General features: G+C 43.1%; 1 protein-coding gene across 1 annotated transcript; it reads left to right on the forward strand.

Moving 5' to 3' along the window:
* stk16 (serine/threonine kinase 16) lies at positions 1 to 11,625 on the forward strand. Its single transcript, XM_088606840.1, has 8 exons — positions 1 to 146; positions 2,522 to 2,631; positions 3,659 to 3,878; positions 4,108 to 4,241; positions 6,010 to 6,130; positions 9,123 to 9,218; positions 9,313 to 9,434; positions 11,003 to 11,625. The coding sequence occupies exons 2-8, from the start codon at positions 2,546 to 2,548 to the stop codon at positions 11,139 to 11,141; spliced, it is 918 nt and encodes a 305-aa protein (XP_088462966.1). The 5' UTR covers positions 1 to 146; positions 2,522 to 2,545; the 3' UTR covers positions 11,142 to 11,625.
* The last annotated feature ends 9,271 nt before the right edge of the window (positions 11,626 to 20,896 follow it).

Consider the following 20,896-nt stretch of genomic DNA (forward strand, 5'->3'; position numbering starts at 1 on the left):
AAAACAGAGGCGGGGTCTCTCCAGTCGATGACGCGCTGGCCGCAGGAGGAATTTCTCTACCCGGAAATCATCTGGAGGTGAAGATAAAGCGAGAGAGACGGGAGGGAAACGTTTAAAAGGACGGAGATATAACATTCTGTCCCACGGTAACGTTAGATCCAATGTGTTTTCTTTCGGTGGCGGTCTAAATCATTCACTGCACGAGATTATATCCGACTGGTTATAGATTTAAGTAACAATTCCTCTTCCCGGTAGACACTGCTGCTGCTACTACAATGTTAGATGCTGTCGCTATGATTTAAAACTGCGATGTATGTGCCACGTTAGCATTAAACCATATAGGTCTTTGCGTTCAGCCCAAAGTGGGATGTTTTATATGCGCACTGTGTAAGTTTTTTTTAATTCAAATGAATGTGCGGAATTTACACCCGTGTCGTAACACGCACGTTCACATAAGTAATATGTCATTTGTTTTTAAATAAGGGCTATGAATTATTCACGATGGAGCGCAACCGATGGGTTAAATTACAGTTAATGCATAAAAGGGTAGTTTCTTTTAAGCGCCACCGTGCATGTATTCGCTACATATTGAAGTTTCTTGTGACATTGAAACCGTGTTGTAAGGAAAAGTTAATTTTATAGTATTGTTATTTTGGTACTACGTTACTCATTTGTAGTAAAAACCAGCAGGAGACAGTCGTGTGTATCACTATCAGTCAGCACAGCTCTTGACGCGCTCAAATAACAAATTTGGTTATTTTTAGTCATCGTATTACATGTATATTCATTCAGTACTATTACTGAAATGATTTGAAGAAATAATTTACAAACTTTCAAATATACTAGAAAATGTCACTGTGATCCAGTATTCTATGGATCGTGGATAATGTGTATTCATCACAAACACGAGTCTTGCACCACTCATTTTATACTTTGTTTATTCAGTTAGATATCTCTTTATGCATGTGTTCAGAAAGCCTGGCTATTGGTTGTTAGGTCAGCTCGTCAATAGAAGAGTACTGGTTCACAGTTTGGACTGGCATCATATGTACAGTAACTGCATGTTATTCCAATGCATAAACAGGATGTAGTATTAGTGTTTAGGGGGTGTAGTCTGTATCGGCTAGTCCTGGTCATGGAGATTCACACAACTGTGTGTTTTTGCTTCAGCCAAGATGAAAGTTACACCATTTAATGTGTAATTGACTTGATAACAGGGTGGATTTGAACTGTGTGACTGTTTTCTGCTTTAAGACCTATTGAAGATAGACATTTAAAGTACTGCTTTTTCCTCATTAAGATCAAATCCCAAACAAACTCTTGAGTCTGGGGAGGGGGGAATACTTGTGCGATTGTTACAATCCAGCAGTTTATTCATTCAATAAAGGCTTCTAGGAGGTCATTAAACTCAACTGGAATGAAGATCGGCAGGTGTGTGAGATTGACCACCCCTGGACTCTACAGCCTGCACCAGCAGTCAGAGCAGCTGTGAAGCAGTGATCCAGGGTAGCCTCCTGACAGTAAACCAAGCTCTTGGTTTCCAAATGGATTCTTTAATTGACTTAATAACACGATTGATTCAAACCATTTGATTTGTTTTTAGCTCTTTAGTGTGTAGGTGGTTGCCCTTTAACTACTGCATTTCATTGCCATAAAATAAAAAAGTAGAACAACAAAAAGAACTTTGACAGATTGGCAATCGAGTGCCTCGTTAGTTCCGTTAAGTCATTAAGCTCGGCTGGAGGGAAAACCAGGAGGAATGTGTTCTGAGACGGTAGTGGTGAAAGCTTCCTGGAATAGGCATTTTGAGGAAAAACGCCACATCTCTTCAAAATGAACCCCTCTTCTGAGAAGAGGATAAATAGGGATAGCATCCCATATTTTAAACAATTTTAGGTGTTACCTTTTTTGTTAGTTGTCTCTAGTTTAGAAAGCATAAATCTTTTCTTGTCTTGATTTAAATGCCTTTAAAAGAGATGGTCTGCCTTTCGTTTATCCTGTCCTAGCATGCAACTGGTGCAAGGCAGGACACGCCCCGGGCTGGATGCCAGTCCAGTGCAAGGCAGGCAAACAGACGCAAAAGAAGACGTGCACACACTCGCGCTAGGGCCTGTTTTAGCTCCAGTATTAATTAATTAACCCTCCAGTATATCTCTGTGGGAGGAAACTGGAGAACATACGAACTCCACACAGATAGCACCCCCGTTTCAGAATTCAACCCAGGGCCCCAGCAATTTGAGGCAGCAATGCTAACCATTGAGCCCCTGTGCCATCCCCAAGAGGAAACTGTCATTTTAACATATAAGTTTAGATTCCAAAAGAGAGTCCTCTGCCTCCGAAGTCAAGAGGTTGCCCAGGGCTAACATCTGAACTGTGCTGATCAGCTTCGACATCCTGGCTAGCTGCTCTGCCTGTGTGGTTCGTGAATGTAGCACTCGCTCGAGTAAATTAACACTCCTGAAGCCAGTTTTTCTGCTTTTGCACGAATGACCTAGAACCCATGTGCTCTTTCTTTCCTCAGTGATCAAAGGATGTTACAGGAACCATGGGCCATGCCATGTGTATCTGCTCCAGAGGAACTGTCACCATTGAGAACAAGCGCTATTACTTCATCCAGAAACTAGACGAAGGGTAGGGAGCACCGGCTGGGCTGGGGTCTTCCCTTGGGGCCGTGATAGTGGATCAAACAGAAAAGAGGAACAAAATGGAGGGCAGTGGGTGACGGTTGGAGACCGTTCCCTCTCAGCTGTGTGCGTGCGCGCGCACACACAGGTTATACAACCAGGAAATTAAACTGCACACAAAAAATTAAATTCCCCCTAAAGTCCGATGATAAAACAAACACGGTCATCAATTGAAAAATGCTTAATTGACCACATGAGACAGCAAGAGGTCCAGCTTGGCTGTGTGCATTATTATTGCTACTTGATGACCGACATCTATGCTCTCGTAGTTTCGTACCTCCCTGCTCATGCAGGGAGCCCAGCCGACTGGGCTCGGTGAATCACTGTCCTGGTCTTTTGGATCTCTATGCTTCTATGCTTCTATGAGGATGACTATATTAACAAAAAATAATTTCAGGTTGGCAATTTTACATACACTCAATGTAGTGCACGCAAGTTTTTGTCACTGGGGAAAAAACGTGCACAACGTGAACTTTTTGCGCACACGGGCCATTAAAAATTAGTAGGAACATTGGTGGGAGGCAGTATTTTAATTTAGGAACAAGGAATGGTTAATTCCCTGCTGAAAAATGACGCTCTCGCCTCCCTTTCTTTCCCCTGCCATATCTCCTCCTCTCTCCCTCATGTTCCAGGAAGGCTCAGCAGGCCCAAACGTGGTTTCTCCTCCCTGTTTTCCAGCATGGAATTAACCTTTCGTTGGTCCTTTGCCGCCGACAAACACCGACACCCGCCCCTCCCCGCTCGGAATTCGGATTTGTTTAGCTCGGTCTTTGACGTGGAATTGACGTGTGAGATTTGTCCCGAGGGGAAGAAAAAGGGGAGAGTGTGGCCTGATGGGATAGGTCAGCGGGGAGCCGGACGGTAGCTGTTAGGTGGAAGAGCAGGAGGGGCCGAGGAGGATCGGCGTGCTGGGCAGCAGGGGAGAGGTGATGGGTAAATCCGCTGTTCAGCTTAGGAGAGCCTCTGGTTTCTAGGGGATTCAGCTACGTGGACCTGGTGGAGGGAGCCCAAGACGGGCGGCTCTACGCCCTGAAGAAGATTCTCTGCCACGACCGGGAGGGGAAAAAGGAGGCCCAGACGGAGGTGGAGATGCATCGCCTCTTCGACCACCCCAACGTCCTGTCCCTCACGGCACACACCTTCATCGACCGCGGGGGCAAGACGGAGGCCTGGCTTCTCCTGCCTTACGTTAGTGTGAGTTTGGGAGGGCAAAACTGAAGGGCTGGAGTTTTGATGTGTTTTTTTTTTTTTACAGGGGAGTGGAAAGTTCTGGTTTTTAATTTTTAAGTACCTTGATCTCAGACGGTGTTCGTCTCTCTGTCAGGCTGAAGAGATTCAGTTCCCTTACTGTTCCAGCCGGTCTTGGGTCGCCCTGGTGCTTCCCCCCTGCCAGTGTGTTTCAAAGTGCTTTTCCCTCTTGCAGAAGGGCTCTCTGTGGTCGCAGCTGGAGAAACTGAGGGACAAGAACAGCTTCATGCCAGAGAGCCGAATCCTTCACATCTTTCGGGGAATCTGTGCCGGACTGAAGGCCATTCATGACAAGGGCTATGCACACAGGTAGGAGGCCACTGACCGCCTTTTCTTTTGTCTTTTTTCCGGTGGTTGTTATAGGTAATTCAAAATTCAATTTCTCAGCTCGCCTGAACGCGACACTGAGTGTGTTCTGAGACTGGGCTGGCTAAAGATCCCTGAAACACTCATTTTGAGGAAAATGTCACCACCCCCCTTTAAAATAAACCCAACTTCTGAGAAAAAGATAGGGACAGAATCCCATATTTTACACATAGGTAAGAGATCAGTGACTGCCTTTTCTTTTGTCTTTAAAGTGGTTGTTATAGATCATTCGGAATACCATTTCTCTGCTTGTCTGAACACTTGAATTCACCCCTTTGGGGGAGTAGCTCAGAGCAGGGCTGTCACTCAGGGCTTGGCCTTTCTTCAAACCTCCACATGATGGCAGCACATCTGATTCTGGTTTTTATAATAATAATAATAATTGCTTACACTTATATAGCGCTTTTCTGGACACTCCACTCAAAGCGCTTTACAGGTAATGGGGACTCTCCTCCACCACCACCAATGTGCAGCATCCACCTGGATGATGCGACGGCAGCCATAGTGCACCAGAACGCTCACCACACATCAGCTATCAGTGGGGAGGAGAGCAGAGTAATGAAGCCAGTTCAGAGATGAGGCAGTGGTTCTTAACCTGGGGTGCGAGATGCCCTTTTCTGGGGGTGCAAGACATGCCAATTTTTTTTTACAAGGTACAATCATCGCATACACAAACGAAGAACAGGCACATAAGCACAACTGCATTATTGTATTTTGGTATTTTAAGGTTAACATAAAAAGGTGTGCAATGTTTCATGTATTCTTAATTTTACTGCAAAGTGTGAATATATAATTCTGTCTCCTTCATTCTATAATAATGGCATATCTTGGGTTTATTTCAGTGTTTGTTATAAGGAGTGTGAGAACAGTCAAGGCTACAGTCAAGGTTCAGAACCACTGTCTTAAGGGGGACATATTATATGTTCAGACACCACTGTTCACTCCTTCCTGAAATGTGAATCCTGAACATCTAAATGAGAATATGGGCAAAGTTAAAACAACCCCCTTTATCTTTGTTTAGTTGCTATGGAAGGAATCCCATTACTGTAATTCCCATACAACCTTAACTTGTTCCTTGAAAACTCCTCATAAGGTGAAAATTCCTATAACAAAAATGTCCCATTTCTTCCTGTGTTATAATTTCTGATTGGTTCTAGAAGTCAAATTATTATATAAACACAATAACAAGAATCCTGGTTAATTATCGAGTAACATGCTTAAAGTCGTTAGCTGATGCGTAAGCTGTAGGAAGGAAAACGATAACACATACTTCCAGTAAATTCCTCTTTTACAGCACACTACAATAGTCACGTTGTTACTAGGCTGTACCATATACACAAGACTCTCAGCAGTGCTTTACAAGAGCCCCACTCGAATCAGCTTGTTAAATGAAAAATTGGGTAAGAAATTGTACAAAAACTCATATAGTGGTTGCTTGTGATGAGAGGGATTCCTGTTTTTGTTACCCAAAAATGCTATCAAATAGAATCAACATGACAGGAACCATAATCGGTCGAATATAAGTGTCTCCCCCCAAAATTTAAAGTCACTCATTAGTGAAGAGGTAACGGTCAGAAAGAAGAGTCTGAATAACATTCGTTCTGTGGTCTTGACCTCGCGGTCTCCATTGTTTGTTTCATCTTTATCCTGGGATTGTACGCCATTCGTCTGTACTACAATGTCGCGCTCGTGCTTCGCTGTCTGCCCACAGAGATCTGAAACCCACGAACGTGCTCCTGGAGGACGATGACAGGCCAGTCCTGATGGACCTGGGCTCCATGAACCGAGCACGGATTGAGGTCAAGGGTTCTCGAGAGGCCATGACAGTGCAGGTAAGAGTCCAAGGATGTTCAAGACTCCTCCTGAGTCTAAGCATACTCTGGGGGGAATCTTCAGCAGAGGAGCAGGAGACAGCCTGGTACAGATTCAGCTTTTGTTGAGCTCAATACACAGAGCTAGGCAGCTCTGGGTGGGTCCCATAGAACAGACAAACTGCTAAATCTTCTAAATCTTATACAATTTAGTCTCATGCAGTACATAACAGGTTGATTTTTTTCATACTATGTTGTTTTGTCCTGTTCTTTAAAGTTGGTCCGTCCTTCTCTTCACAGACTTGTTAGGAATAGAGCAATACTGATATTTTTACACAACTTCTTTAGCAGACCCTAAAGCAGTTTAGGGAGTGACAGAGCTGCACATGTAGGTGACCATATCCCACTAATTATTCCATACATTTTCAGCTAAGTAACGCTAGAACCTAGAACTCCTATTTCATAGAGGAGATGTCCATTCTTCCTTCCCGTGATAATTACTTCTTATACAATGCTACTGTGTTCCTCTAAGTGCAAATACATTATTAATGTTTAATTCTCTAAATCAAGTAACAGTTAACAAAATGAAAAATACTATAATTTTAATAATATAAAACAAATTTCTGATGTTACAATGGTTTAGCAGATGCATTTATTAAATTAGTAATTAAGTATATTAGACATTACAATATTAAATTAGTTCTTCCTGTTCAATTGTGACCTTACTCTGAGTGGGGTGTAGCATTTTGTAACTTAAATCGAGACTGAAACATTTTTTTTTTTACGATGGCAAAATATTCCTGGTGGAAGACAAAATACTGTTTTTTTAGGTTTAAAAAAACACTTTGGAATTTATGATAAGGTAAAATGGAAGAATTGCAGTCGTTTTGTGGAGTAACTGTAAAGGGTAATTAATCAAGAAGACAACGACAGGCAATAAAATGAGCAAGAGGAGAAACCCCTGAGTTCCTTGTTGCTGTTCGTCTCACTGTTATAATTATAATAATTGCTTACACTTACATAGGGCTTTTCTGGACACTCCACTCAAAGCACTTTACAGGTAATGGGGACTCCCCTCCACCACCACCAATGTGCAGCCCCACCTGGATGATGCGACGGCAGCCGTAGTGCGCCAGAACGCTCCTCACACACAGTGTAGCATGCAGCACCAATTCATCATGGTAGTTCTGCCTTTTGCAGGAGTTCAAATCCGGACAGTTGTTTTCTTTGAAACTGAAGTAGGTGCTGTCATCTTGAAGTGAGATTCCTTATTTAATGAACAAAATTCATTTTCATTTGGGAGCTCCAGAAATGGAAATGACAAATAACTAAGTGGAAGAGGTTTCCCCTGTGGCAGTGTGCAGTTTTCACCAAAAACCGTTAACTACACAATGCATGATTTGACTTACTACAACAAAACCATGCACTTGTCTCCCTGTGTCTGTCTTTAGAGGTCCAGGCACAAAATTATTTCAGGCTAGATGAGAATCAGAAGTGAAATCTGTGCGCTTGTTCACATCTGCCTTTTGTTCAGCTTGCACCTTTTAAAAGTTTTCAGCTCTGGCGAGAAGAATCAACATTCAGTTGTGGTTTTGAGCAGAATAACTGTTTTGAAAAGCTTTGGGGGGCAGTGCCTGTGTTTTGTAGCTAAGGCTGTCACCCACAGGAGTCATTGCTATGTGTGTTTTGGTACAAGCAGTATTCTGCTTTGTAAATATGTCTTTTCCCCTTGTTCCATATTTGCAATAATAATCCCTTTGTATTTTGAATAGCACATTTCTTTACAAAAACCTCAAAGCATTTTACACACAGGATGAGGCTCTCTTCATCACCCAACCAGTTGGCACCTGGCAGACATTATTCCCCAGCAGATCAGTAGTGTGAAATGGTTTCACCAATTGAATTAACAGGTCAGCTGGAATGTGCAGAGGCACAGTAGAATTAACACCCCTACCTTTACAAACAGTGCTGTGAGACCTAGGTGAGGACGTAGCTAGGACCTTGATTTAATGTCTTATCCCAAGTTCCCCCTGCCCTTGTGAAATGAAATCTGCACCCATTGTACCCATTTTCTCTCCTCAGAGCTCGATGAATGACATACGACAGGCTAAATATCTTTTTACTCCGCTTTCTGAATGATTACAATGGTCAATCACCTAAATAGAAAGACTACAAGTGTGTACAAGTGTATTTGGTTGCATAGGCTGGCCCTGGTCTAGTGATTGCAGATAAAGGTGCCTTTTGTGTGGGTTGGCCAGGGGCCTCCTTTTGGGTTTTTTTTGGACCCTTAATACTGCGTTCCATCCACGTCCTTGCACTCATATTAATAATAATAATTTAATAAATTTAACAATAATTGATTACACTTATATAGTGCTTTTCTGGACACTCCACTCAAAGCACTTTACAGGTAATGGGGACTCCCCTCCACCACCACCAATGTGCAGCATCCACCTGGATGATGTGACGGCAGCCATAATGCGCCAGAACGCTCACCACACATCAGCTATCATTGGGGAGGAGAGCAGAGTGATGAAGCCAATTCATAGACGGGGATTAGGAGGCCATGATTGGTAAGGGCCAATGGGAAATTTGGCCAGAACACCGGGGTTACACCCCTACTCTTTTCGAGAAACGCCCTGGGATTTTTAATGATCACAGAGAGTCAGGACCTCGGTTTTACGTCTCATCCGAAGGACGGCGCCTGTTTACAGTATAGAGTCCCCGTCACTATACTGGGGCATTAGGACCCACATGGACCACGGGGTGAGTGCCCCCTGCTGGCCCCACTAACACCTCTTCCAGCAGCAACCTTAGTTGTTCCCAGGAGGTCTCCCATCCAGGTACTGACCAGGCTCACACCTGCTGAGCAGGTAGTGGGCTGCCTGGTGTGAGCTGCAGAGTGATATTACTGCTGGCGACTGCTATTGGTACTACTATTGTATTGGACCGCTGCGTTCGGCTGTCACGCTGTGACCGACCCTGGCTGTGGCCTTGCGTCTTTGTGTTGCAGGACTGGGCGGCCCAGAGGTGCACCATCTCCTACAGGGCTCCCGAGCTCTTCAACGTGGAGAGCCACTGCATCATAGACGAGCGCACGGACATCTGGGTAGGTCCGCTGGTTTTTCAGCCCGTCTTGCTGCCCGTGTTTTTTGGTAACGCCTTGGGGCCTCACCCCGTCTTCGTCTTCCCCCCCCCCACAGTCCCTGGGCTGCGTGCTGTACGGCATGATGATGCTGGAAGGCCCCTTCGACATGATCTTCCAGAAGGGCGACAGCGTGGCTCTGGCAGTGCAGAACCCCGTCACTGTGCCCCAGCCTTGCAGGTGAGTCCTGTGGAGCAATCAGCAAATGCCCTCTCCATCCTGGGTGCCCTGGTATTGCAGCTGTTCGATACTTAAAAAGTGTCGGCTATAAAATATGAAAGTTAGCCATCGGTTTCCGAACCATTTCCGATAGTTTGGGGTCGCAGAGGAGCTGGAGCCTGTCTTGGCAAGCAAATACACCCACACCTGAGGGCCAGTGTTACCCAGACGAAGAATTAACCTACTAGTATGCCAGTATGTTTTTGGACTGTGGGAGGAAACCGGAGCACCCAGAGGATGGAAACTATCTAAAAGGGATCATTTCTTTTTTTTTTTCCGTTCCTTGCCCCTAGGTAGGTGGTAAGGCTGGATTAAGTGCATTTTAAGACGCTAATAGGAAACAGGCGAGCAATGTGATGGAGCTTAGGCACGCAAAATTTTTGTTAAAAAAAACAACCATCCGACTATCAGCCTTGCACCTTCATGGCCCCTGTGGTCTCCCAGCCCTTCAATTTGCTCGTACATTCAGGGCCCCTTCAAGAGCTGGGCCCTGGAGTAATTGTAGGGGTCACACACCTGCTAGCGACCACCTCCTACTGGCCCCACTAACACCACTTCCAGCAGCAACCTTAGCTTTCCCAGGAGGTCTCCCATCCAGGTACTGACCAGGCTCACACCTGCTGAGCTTCAGTAGGCTGCCAGATGCGAGTCCAAGGGTGATATGGCTGCTGGCTATATATACTAAGGTATGACTGGACATCCTGTGTAGCAGCCTTGATCATGTTAGTATTTATGATCAGTGGTATTTTAATTCAGTGAAACAAGCATACTGTAATTGTAACTGGATACTGTAACTGTAAGTTTACCTCTTAGAATTTAAGTCATTTCCTTATATATTTTTTTTCCAGTTGCAAGAAGAGCTGTGTTTTAGACCATTTTTTTCTAGTTTTGGTGGCTAACAATGTAAATTATGGCTTTGCAGTAGGCTTGCACAGAAGTGACTATTCCCAGCACCTATATATATAGCACACCATTTCCCAGAAGGCCATTCTCTCTTAAAGGCACCTCTTCTATTTATGCAATGTCATACAAAACATCAAGAATCAATACAGAATTGATTTGTAGAATCTGTAGTAATTTACCAGAATCATGTCCATTTGGGTTTCTAGTTTCACTATTCAAAAAGGTTTGATGGAATTAATCAGCCATGCTAAGGATATATATTAGATTATATATGACCTTCCTGAATAACCTTTATCTTTAAGGTCAGCAGCCATTTTATCCCTGCTGATGTGATAGTTTCAGTCATCCTTTATGACTGATATTCATCTTGGAATCATAATTCAGCACAAGGAAAGATGGTCATTCTCATAGATTAATATGGTTTGTGTTGAGTTTTCAATTCCCACAGTGATGTTTTGTAGGAGTTATATTTCCTACAGACATTACTTGCTGAAAAGAACTTTCCACATGGAACTTCATTTGCGCTGCTGGGTATATTAAAACCACATCCTTCAAACATGCGGATGTATCATTCATGCATCCCTTCTTCTCTTCTGTACAATCTCTCGAATGTTTCTTATCTACAGGTACTCTGAAGGTCTTCAGTCCCTGCTCAGTTCTATAATGGTGCCCAATCCTCAGGAGAGACCCAATATCAACTGGGTTCTGAATCAGATCAGGCACGTTCAACCCTCTGAGATTCCAGGAGACCCGAACTCAATCTGAGGACAGAGCCTGAAGGGGGGTGTTTTATTTCTCCAATGCTTCCAGTAACGCCTACGGACCCCGACGAGTGTGAACGCTGTCCGATTCTAAAGCATGGAAGACCCGCATCCAAAAACTGGCTCGGTTTGGGGATGTAAGCATGATGGTGGCGAGATCTTCTGTTGTTCTGCGTTGTCTCTGCTGCGTCACCCTTTTCCAGAGAGAAATTCTCCTGTTAAAAGTTCCAGAAGCACAGGTGGGAGCCTAGATCCCTGCTGTTGTGCTTGTTGAAAGAAGAAAAATGAATGTGTGGCTTAACATTCGCCCAAAATCATGATCGCCTGTTTCACAAAGGCCTATCTTCATGTAAAATATCAGTTTTTAACTACTACCCTCTTTGTGCCACTAAGATGGCAGGTAGTCGTTGGTGTGTTAAATACTTCTTTTATGCATACTGTCAAACTGCATACTAAAATTAAAGGATAATTATTTTTTTTAGCGATTACTCTGCCTCTGAGTATTCAGGTACAAGTCAACAGAATTAAGGCAGAAATGTATCAGAATGGTGCTCAGTGAGCTGGTCGTGGTCCTCATAACAGCTTCATGTACTGTCTAAGATTTCCCAAATTGGATAACATTTTATTTAAGTACACAACATTGGGCAAGCTGTGTAGTGTGACGAATGTAGTCCTTTGCCATAGATCATCACCTTGAGCAAGCTAAGGTTGGAGGGCACAAAGATTCCTTCTTAGTACTGCAATCTGACTGATTTCTTGTTTTATGAACTAAAAGACAAAGGATTGTGACCTGGCCGCCCCAACGTCTCTGGATGTGTGTCTGTTTCTGAGCAGCAGAGGCTGCTGGGAAAATTCCAGGGAAGGTTTCTTTTGCCTGGTATGCAGGAAGTGTGTGAAGAAGTCCAATTATTTGCGCTTCTGTGCTTTCTTCACTCTTACTGCACGGTTCACCCTTCATGGGAGCGGCGGCTGTGAAGAGGAAAATTGGACTTTTTGCCTCAGTGGTTTGTTTAAAAGTGCGACTCCTTGAGTTCACGCTAATGTGTAAAGGTGCTGAATGTAACAATAGTCGGCAGACTGTACATATCTCCACATTGGGTTCGCGTCAAGGAATCTGTTTAACTTGCTGAACAAGGAGGTTAAACTGTTTTACTGCTATAGGGAGAACATGGAATGAGACCCATCTTCTCAGTGAACTGCATTGAGCAGTGCAGTGTCCTGCTTGGTTAGGAATCTTCTGCCACCTACCACGTTTAATGGTATCTGTGAGGTTTTGTTGACCTAGAGAAGGGTTCAATTTTTATTGTTGTTTTTTTATTTCCAGTACTGAAACGTTTTGTAAAAGCTGAAGAATTGTACAAATTGGTCTGTTTTAGGGTTTTATGGAATATTTTTATTTATTCCTCAATGTAATAAGATTTAAATCTGAGTGTTATTGTTCCTGGGGGTCTGAAATAATATTTTTTTTTTTGCTTCTTGAAGGTTTCTGGTTTCTTTTTTTATTTGGGAGCCCTTCTTTCTTAAATTAGAAAGCAAGTCAAGCACAAACTAGCATATGATGGAGAACACAGACCTCAAGCAGGGCAGAAGTTGCACAGACATGGACAAAACATTATATTGCAAGAGGTGGCAATTTAGAATGTCCTACCATCCATTTTCTATGCTTCATCCAGTTCAGGGATGCAAGAGGGGAGCCAGTCTATTCTGGCAAGCGACAGGCACAAGACAGGGAACACCCTGGACAGTGCTGCCATCATATCGCGGGACACATACAGACACACACTCACACTGGGGCTGTTTCCTCAGATGCTGTTTAACCTACCAGTGTGCAGTAACGCTTCTCGGCCTTTTGGCTAAGATCAAGTGTATATTTTTGGACAGTGGGAGAAAACTGGAGCACCCAGAAGAGATCTAGAGAAATGTAAGTGTTTTTTTTTTCTCTTCAGCAGCAGATTGCATAAGAGCAAAATGTTACGAGTACAGTGAACCACAGGCATGACTATTTCCTGGTACTTCATCGCAAGATCAAGTTTCTGACCCTAGCTGGTAATCAGTGGGGCCCAGGTAACTAGGGTAAAAAGATGGGCAAAAACTATATTCGCTCCAGGAAGACCAGGTAATGGAGAGCAGAGTTACATTTTTCAAGCGTAACCCAGAACTTGTATGAAGAGGGTTCGGGCTGCAAGGTTAGGTTAATGGACACTGAGCAAAAAAAAAAGCTTGTCTGATCTTCGGATGAGCTTTGGAATTGCAGGTTCGAACCTGGATCTAGGTCCCCGGGAGGGGGATTCTGAAGGCGTGGGCTCATGATGGGCGGAGTATTGCTGTCAGGAAGGGGCGTTCTTCTCTTCCCACTTGGCACTGTAGGGGTCTGCCTCCACTTTCTCGCCCTCCCTGCCCGTGATCATGGGGTACGTAGCCACGAGCCGAGACATGAGTAAATAAGATTGGGTAATTAAAAATAATTGGGGATTCTAAATGAAGTAGGGGACTCCTTGTGTATTAAAGATGCCATAGCTAGTATATTACAGTGTCCCTTCCATGAGTTAATATCATATGCTAACATTAGGTTAAAGAACTTTCTGTTTCTGCCCTGCTGCTGTGTTGGGACTTCATGTGAATATCCTCTTCTCTTTCAAACTGTTTTCTGAGGAATGTGTTTGGCTTCTAACTAGTCTGGATGCGAGAAGAAAGCACAAATCTGATTAGGACAGGAAGCGATTGATATATAGGGGATGATCCTGATTTCTTCTTTAGAAAAAGATTCCATTCATCATTCATGAACCACAGTTTTCTTGGAACTTGTTGACAGGGCAACTGTGAACTTTTCCTGCAGAAATGCGATTTTTTTATGAGGTGAACATTTAGAACGGGTTGGAACTGGGTTGGAAGAATGCTGGATGCTGTAATGGGTGCTGGTCCAGGCTCCAGCGAAGCATAGTTCAGGACCCTATGCAGACGGTATAATGTGGAAGTAAGTGGAGAAGGATGACGGGGGAGACGACGAGGATCAGGAGGGGTTGAAAGACGGGGGGGGCGTGACGACGGTGATCTGGTGCTCGGGGGGCCGCGGCCAAGGCAAACGAGTCCAAAGAGGTCAGGGGGGAAATCTGGGGCGCAGTCCAGAGTCCAAAACCAGGCGATCCATCCAAGACGAGACAAAACATTGTTAAAAACCGGAATGGGATCCAGTACAGGGACAGGGAATAAAAACAGGGTAACGAGGCCAGGCACTCCGGGCCCTGGACTCAGATGGTCAGGACGCTGTGGTGAAGCCGATGTCGTTGGCTCACTCCTGGACCCGCTGGTAGGCAGGTGTCCGGGCATCCATCTCCCAATGCTGAGCCAGGAGTAGCGAGAGTGCCTGGCTTAAATAAGGAGGAGCAGAACTGGGGGCAGGTGAAAGTAATCAGGGAAAATAGGAAAGAGCTGGAGCGCCCTCAAGAAGAGGGATTATGATCGTGACAGGCACAAGGACTACTATGTAATTCAATACTGTTATATGGGAATGTGTGCTACAAACCGAAGTAATCAATTGTATTAAAATAAGTCATCTTTAGCAAATAGGGAAGTAGGAGGATGTGCGTGATTTTGGAACACTCAATCTGATCAGCACAGGGAAGAGTGATAGATAACAGAAAAATATTTAAGGACTGTTCTAGTTTCATTACTTTGAGAAGAACACACCGAGCATCTCTATGTGTTTCGCTCCCATGCGCATGAAATAAAAACTTCTTTTAACTTCTGAGACGGGCTCCTGTTTGGAGGACAATTTCTCCAGCACACTGCTACTTTGGTTCTTCAGGTTTTAACTACTGAGTTCTTATGATCTTGAACGTTGTCAGAAAACGGATCTTTACTGCAGAAAATAGTGTTATAAAAACAGGACATGTTACAGAATGCTTTCTGCATAGTGAAGGGTTTTATGGTATGTATGACAGCTATAACATTTCTTTTCCTTGTTTTGCTACAAATAAACAGATAGTACGTATAATGCTTATGCAGAGGAAATGTCCTATTCATGACAGGCTAACACATTTTCTCTTTAAAGCAGAATAGTACAATGGGACCTGATTCAAGTATTCAGTGTCATCAAAGGTATTCACACAGCCAGCGAAGGGCTGGACGTCAGTGGACTTCTTCAGGATCTAGAGTGGGACACAAACCAGAACAAGGGGATGTGGTAATTGCTGGGACCATTAGCCTTGCTGCCTCGCAGCGCTAGGGTGCTGTCTGTGTGGAGTTTGTATGTTCTACCCTTGTTCACATCGGTTTCCTCCAGGTACTCAAGCCCACAAGCCAGTAGCCATATCACCCTGCAACTCACAACTGGCAGCCCACTGAAGCTCAGCAGGTGTGAGCCTGGTCAGTACCTGGATGGGAGACCTCCAGGGAAAAACTAAGGTTGCTGCTGGTTGCTGCTCTCCCTGCGGTTCATGTGGGTCCTAATGCCCCAGTATGGCGATGGGGACACTATACCGTAAACAGGTGCCATCCTTCGGATGAGACGTAAAACCGAGGTCCTGACTCTCTGTGGTCATTAAAAATCCCAGGGCGTTTCTCGAAAAGAGTAGGGGTGTAAATTTCCCATTGGCCCTTATCAATCATGGCCTCCTAATAATCCCCATCTCTGAATTGGCTTCATCACTCTGCTCTCCTCCCCACTGATAGCTGATGTGTGGTGAGTGTACTGGTGCATTATGGCTGCCGTCGCATCATCCAGGTGGGGCTGCACATTGGTGGTGGTGGAGGGGAGTCCCCATTAGCTGTAAAGCGCTTTGAGTGGAGTGTCCAGAAAAGCGCTATATGGGGGTAATGGGGACCCCTCCACCACCAGTGTGCAGCCCCCACCTGGATGATGCAATGGCAGCCATAGTACACCAGTACTCTCACCACACACCAGCTATCAGTGGGGAGGAGAACAGAGTGATGAAGCCAGTACAGAGATAGTTCATAGTCACCTCACTGAAAGTAAAGAGAAAAATTTTCAGTGTTATATTAATGGTCAGAAGCCAGATAGAAAGCCTGAAAAGTAAATGAAATGATACAAATGATCTCATGGTAGTGAAATTAAAAGACTTCACCATGATTTCTGTAGGAGGAGCCATTCACCGTAGAAGGTCTCAATCATGCTGGAACAAAATACACAAAGAATGAAGTGCTTAAGTGATACAAGGCCTTTGCCTATGTGTTGCAGCATTGACAGTATATCGGTCATAATGCTAATGAAGTTACAGTAAAATCTTACATATTTAACATTTTCATATATAACTTCAGGGAAGAATTCCCTGCATGTTTGGAAGGTTGAATGTAACCGACAGGTATAGCGGATTGTAACAAAAAAGGACTGTAATAGCCACAGACCTGCCACTAGAGGTCGCCACAAACACGGGTTTAGAGAGGTTGCGTCTTCACAAGGGTTTTAACCAGGGTCGTAGTAATAGAAGTTCTTATTTGAAAAGAAATCCGTCATAACAATTATTTTGGCTGGTTGGAATGTGCTTTAAAGCCTTAAAACGTCTTGGACCTTTAGAAAAACAACTCTGTTTGCTTTAATTGTGAAGGTCCCCTGAGCCGCACTTCACAAAAGGAGTACCTTTTCATACAAATTCCGCAAATGATTTTTGACCTGTGTTTCTGTTCCGTCATTTGATCTAATATCCATGTTTAAAAGTTTTGATTTCAATACGTGAGTCCTGAGTGCTTTGTGTCTTTTGTGCATCGGTATACGAAGTGTCAAGGTTTAGCTCTGTTGGGCTTGATCCAGATTGGATTAGAAATGCAGAACAGATGGCGCTCTCTCATCCAATAGAGGGCGTATTTTACGTCATCTTCAGTACTAGCGGTGATATCCGTACACCAAATCATTACTTTATCCAGTCCTTTCATCCATTGCTGAAACCATTTCATCGTTAACCAGACAAAAGTACTAGAGTCTTTGGATGGGAGGGGAGTCCATAATGCTGTAAAACTCGAACTTGTATTGCTTCTACCTAATCTTAAATATAGTTATATTATAAAAACGAAGTTATTAATACTTGACACGAAGCCACATCTCTGATTTAAAGATCCCCTTATCTATAATGCTAAATGTTGAGTAAATATGCATTTATAAAAAACAACAACCAATATATTTGATATAGGTGTCCAGTCTTCAAGAGGCATCCAATACAATAGATGTATTAGTTTTACAAGTTTGCAGAGGATTACTAATGGCCTATTTCCCACCAATTTTTGTTTTAAGTGACTGTTACATTTAACATGTACTGTAGTGATGTGGTCAAAACAACAGGAAGGTGGCAGATACTGTACGTGCTCCAATTCGTCTCCTCTTTCTAAAACAGAGACGTGTTATAAGACAGGGTTTCCCAATCTTGGTCCTGGTTTTTCAAACACACACCAACACCTGCTGTTTTTCATTCCCTCCCACCTTAATTAGAGCATTGAAGCCTTCAGTGATCTGAGAGGTTTCTTTATTGGAATATCTGCATTTTGACTGCGTAGCTGAGGGCCCAGCAGGGCAGAAACCAACAGACATGTGGGTCATCAAAACCAGGATTGGGAACCACTGCTCTAAGACAATGTTTCTACAGGCAGAGACACAGAAATAGTTGAAACAGGTATCTGTGTCAGCAGGCATAGGCTGCAAAGGAACAAGTAAAGGTTTATTCCATGCTGAAAAGAGACGAAAAGAAACAACATTTCGGCTGTGGAGCCTTCCTGACACCCGACGAAGGCTCCACAGCCGAAACGTTGTGTTTCTTTTCGTCTCTTTTCAGCGTGGAACAAACCTTTACTTGTTCAGAGACGCAGAAATGTTATGTCTGGCAAGTCTTTCAAATTGTTGGCAGCAGTGTTTGACCTAAACACCCCGCTGCTTCAGAACAGACGCGGGCTTCAGCAAAGTGGGGAGCTTTTTAACGCTGTCTCCTGTAAGCTGCCCCATTTATTACTATATTGCGTTTACTCTATATGAAAACCACACCTGAGACGAGTGAAAGTGTCACTAGTTCTGCACCTGAGCCTCACAAAGGACATTTTATGGGTGCCCAGTAATTTGTGAACAGTGACAGAATTTGCGATAATGTGGGCCATTAACTGCAGTGTTCTGTGCTAGTCAATAAACACTGTGTGTGTAAACAAGGCCACCCTCTAAATTAATATTAACTTCCCAGTGAACTTAAAGAACCCGACTGTATAAACAAATGTGAACAGCAGATTAATTGCAGTGCTCAGCATTGTATTCCTTGTGCCTAATCCTTTGAGTACACAAGCAGGAAAGGAAAGTGTTTTCCTAACTTGGGAGGTGAAACTGTTAATATGGCTTGAGACTACATGCATATTTTTTTTTCCTGATAACCTTCAAGGATGTGTGACAACTGCTGATATGCGTTTGGAAGTCCCTTTTCATTTATATACCTTGTTCATTATTATTCAAGACCTTTTTTTATTTTTATTGCCTTTTGATTGCTGTGTTTGTTGGTCACTAATGATATACACTGTATTGCACAAACAGGAGAGATGTGGTTAAGAAACTTCCACTCTCCTAAGAAAACTCCACTTTTTGAATGTGGACTCCCAGTGACTTTATTATACAGACCTTTCATTGACCGTTCTATCATTTAAGGCTGTATTCTGGCTCGGTAACTATAATACACACCATAGAAACAGACTGAGCAAGATTCTAGAGGCCGGCAGCAAAAGTATTGGTGCACAACAACTACAGCTTTGAGACATCTACGTCAAGCCCATACTGTAGTGCGGATGGCCAATATAATCATTGACTGTCATGACTACCCCTTGCACAGTGAATCTGAGCTTCTTCAATCTGAGTGTCAATATAGACTGCCTGGATTCAAGAGCAATACAGTAGAACTAAGTCATCTTTTATTCCCACAGCTTTTAACCTGCTCAATGTGGACAATTGACTGTGTATTTACTATGTCTAGACTGTCTTTATCTATTTTCTTTCTCATCATACATCTGTTAAATGTATTGTGTGTTAAAGGTATGGTGCAATGTGTTATGTCTTCACCTGCCTGCTTACAGTAGCAAATTTCACATCTGGGACAATAAAGTACAGTAAGTAAGGAGTTTGTGTTCTGGACTCATGACTTGAAGATTTTGGGTTTGAATCCCAGGTGAGACACTGATGCTATAGCGAGACATTTATAACACCTGATCTATTCCAGTAACAATACTGTATACAGCTGTATCAATGGGTGCAAATATTAGTGACTTGGATATAAATGGATATAGTGACTTGGATGCAGAAAAAAAATACTATTTGGTCTCTTACATATCCTATCTACAACTTCATTGGATATGGGGCATTATTCTAAAAATGACTTAAACATCAAGAGGTGGCTCCTGAGTACAATTGAACCTCATATCTGATTGCTCACGCCTTCTTAGTAACTGGCCTGGAGGAATGCCACAAACTGATGCTGAACATCCAACCTCAACTCAGGCAATTAACACAAATTTGTGTGTCGGACACAAATGAACTTTGTGTCTGCAGCAGATCTGCATCAACACAGAGCCACTCCCGTATCACTGGCTGTGTAAAACTCAAAACTTGCCATTTTGTTCGGCTTAGGATGTTTATCCATAGTTTAGAGATCCCTAATCAAATGCAAGAGGAGACAAGTATTATTCCTGTGTTAGTACAGTACATAAGCTGGCGGCGTTTAGAATTTGAAACAGTCTTGGACAAGTAGTTACCTGAAACAAGGCAAACAAGCACATAGAAATGAAAACATATAACATAGAAATGAGAATTAAAAGTGTGCTTTCTATTCAAATTGTACATTATGGCCACAATTGGCTCCAGTTTATAGTGTATGCTGCAGCTGGTGTATGCTAACTCAGTAGGACAGCAAAGCTTTGGGGATTCTTAAATCTTGTAGAACAGTCACTGAAGCAGAGGAAATGGTCATTCTCTGGCCTTCATTGAGGCATTTTGAAAACTCGAGCAGGTATGAAACAATTATTAGAAATTGTTTCGGTGTGGGATTTATGGTTCTGGGAGGCAGCCCAGGTCAGAATGACGTTGTACCTTACTCACCAGTTCTAATCAATCTTCAAATCCACCCAGGGCATAACTCCTTCAAGAACACTAATAAACCCCCACACACACAACACAGCGATGGAATAAATTAAGGTTTAATTAACATTTTCCTAATGTCAGTCTGAAGCTGTTCTCCAAGGATAAGATTCATTGCCAGAAATCAGTGTTTATAGTGTCTGGAAGTACATTCTAAGGCACTTTACTTCTAAAGTAGTTACCTACATACAGTACAGTATCTGTAAGAGTGTCTACATTGTTTTGTCAGAATGATAGTTCTTTTTGCTTTGGCCCACAAACAGAATTCATGATTTGGCAACATGAGAATTGTTTTTAGCGTCTCGGTTAATTACGGCACGTTATGCCCCAAATTACAAACCTCGTTTTTTCAGTCACTTCCAAATTTGGTAAATGTATCAATCAGGGAGAGTTGATTTAAATAACTGAAAATGAAAGATGAAAAGTGATGAAGAAAAGCTCAATAAATTCCTTCAGAATTGCCACAACTCGGCTCACAGGTTTTGGCAGTAAACAATGCAAACCCGTTGATTGAAACGAAACCTGAATTTGAATTTAAAACATTGTTTTATCTCGCTACAATACATGTAAGCAGCTACTGAATTAAATGAACTGGCTTCTGATAGATGTCAAATGTTTTAACATGACAGTATAGCCTAGTAAACTTAGACTGC

Source organism: Lepisosteus platostomus, chromosome 14 (genome assembly GCF_059453375.1).
Source record: "Lepisosteus platostomus isolate fLepPlt1 chromosome 14, fLepPlt1.hap1, whole genome shotgun sequence".
NCBI lineage: Eukaryota > Metazoa > Chordata > Actinopteri > Semionotiformes > Lepisosteidae > Lepisosteus > Lepisosteus platostomus.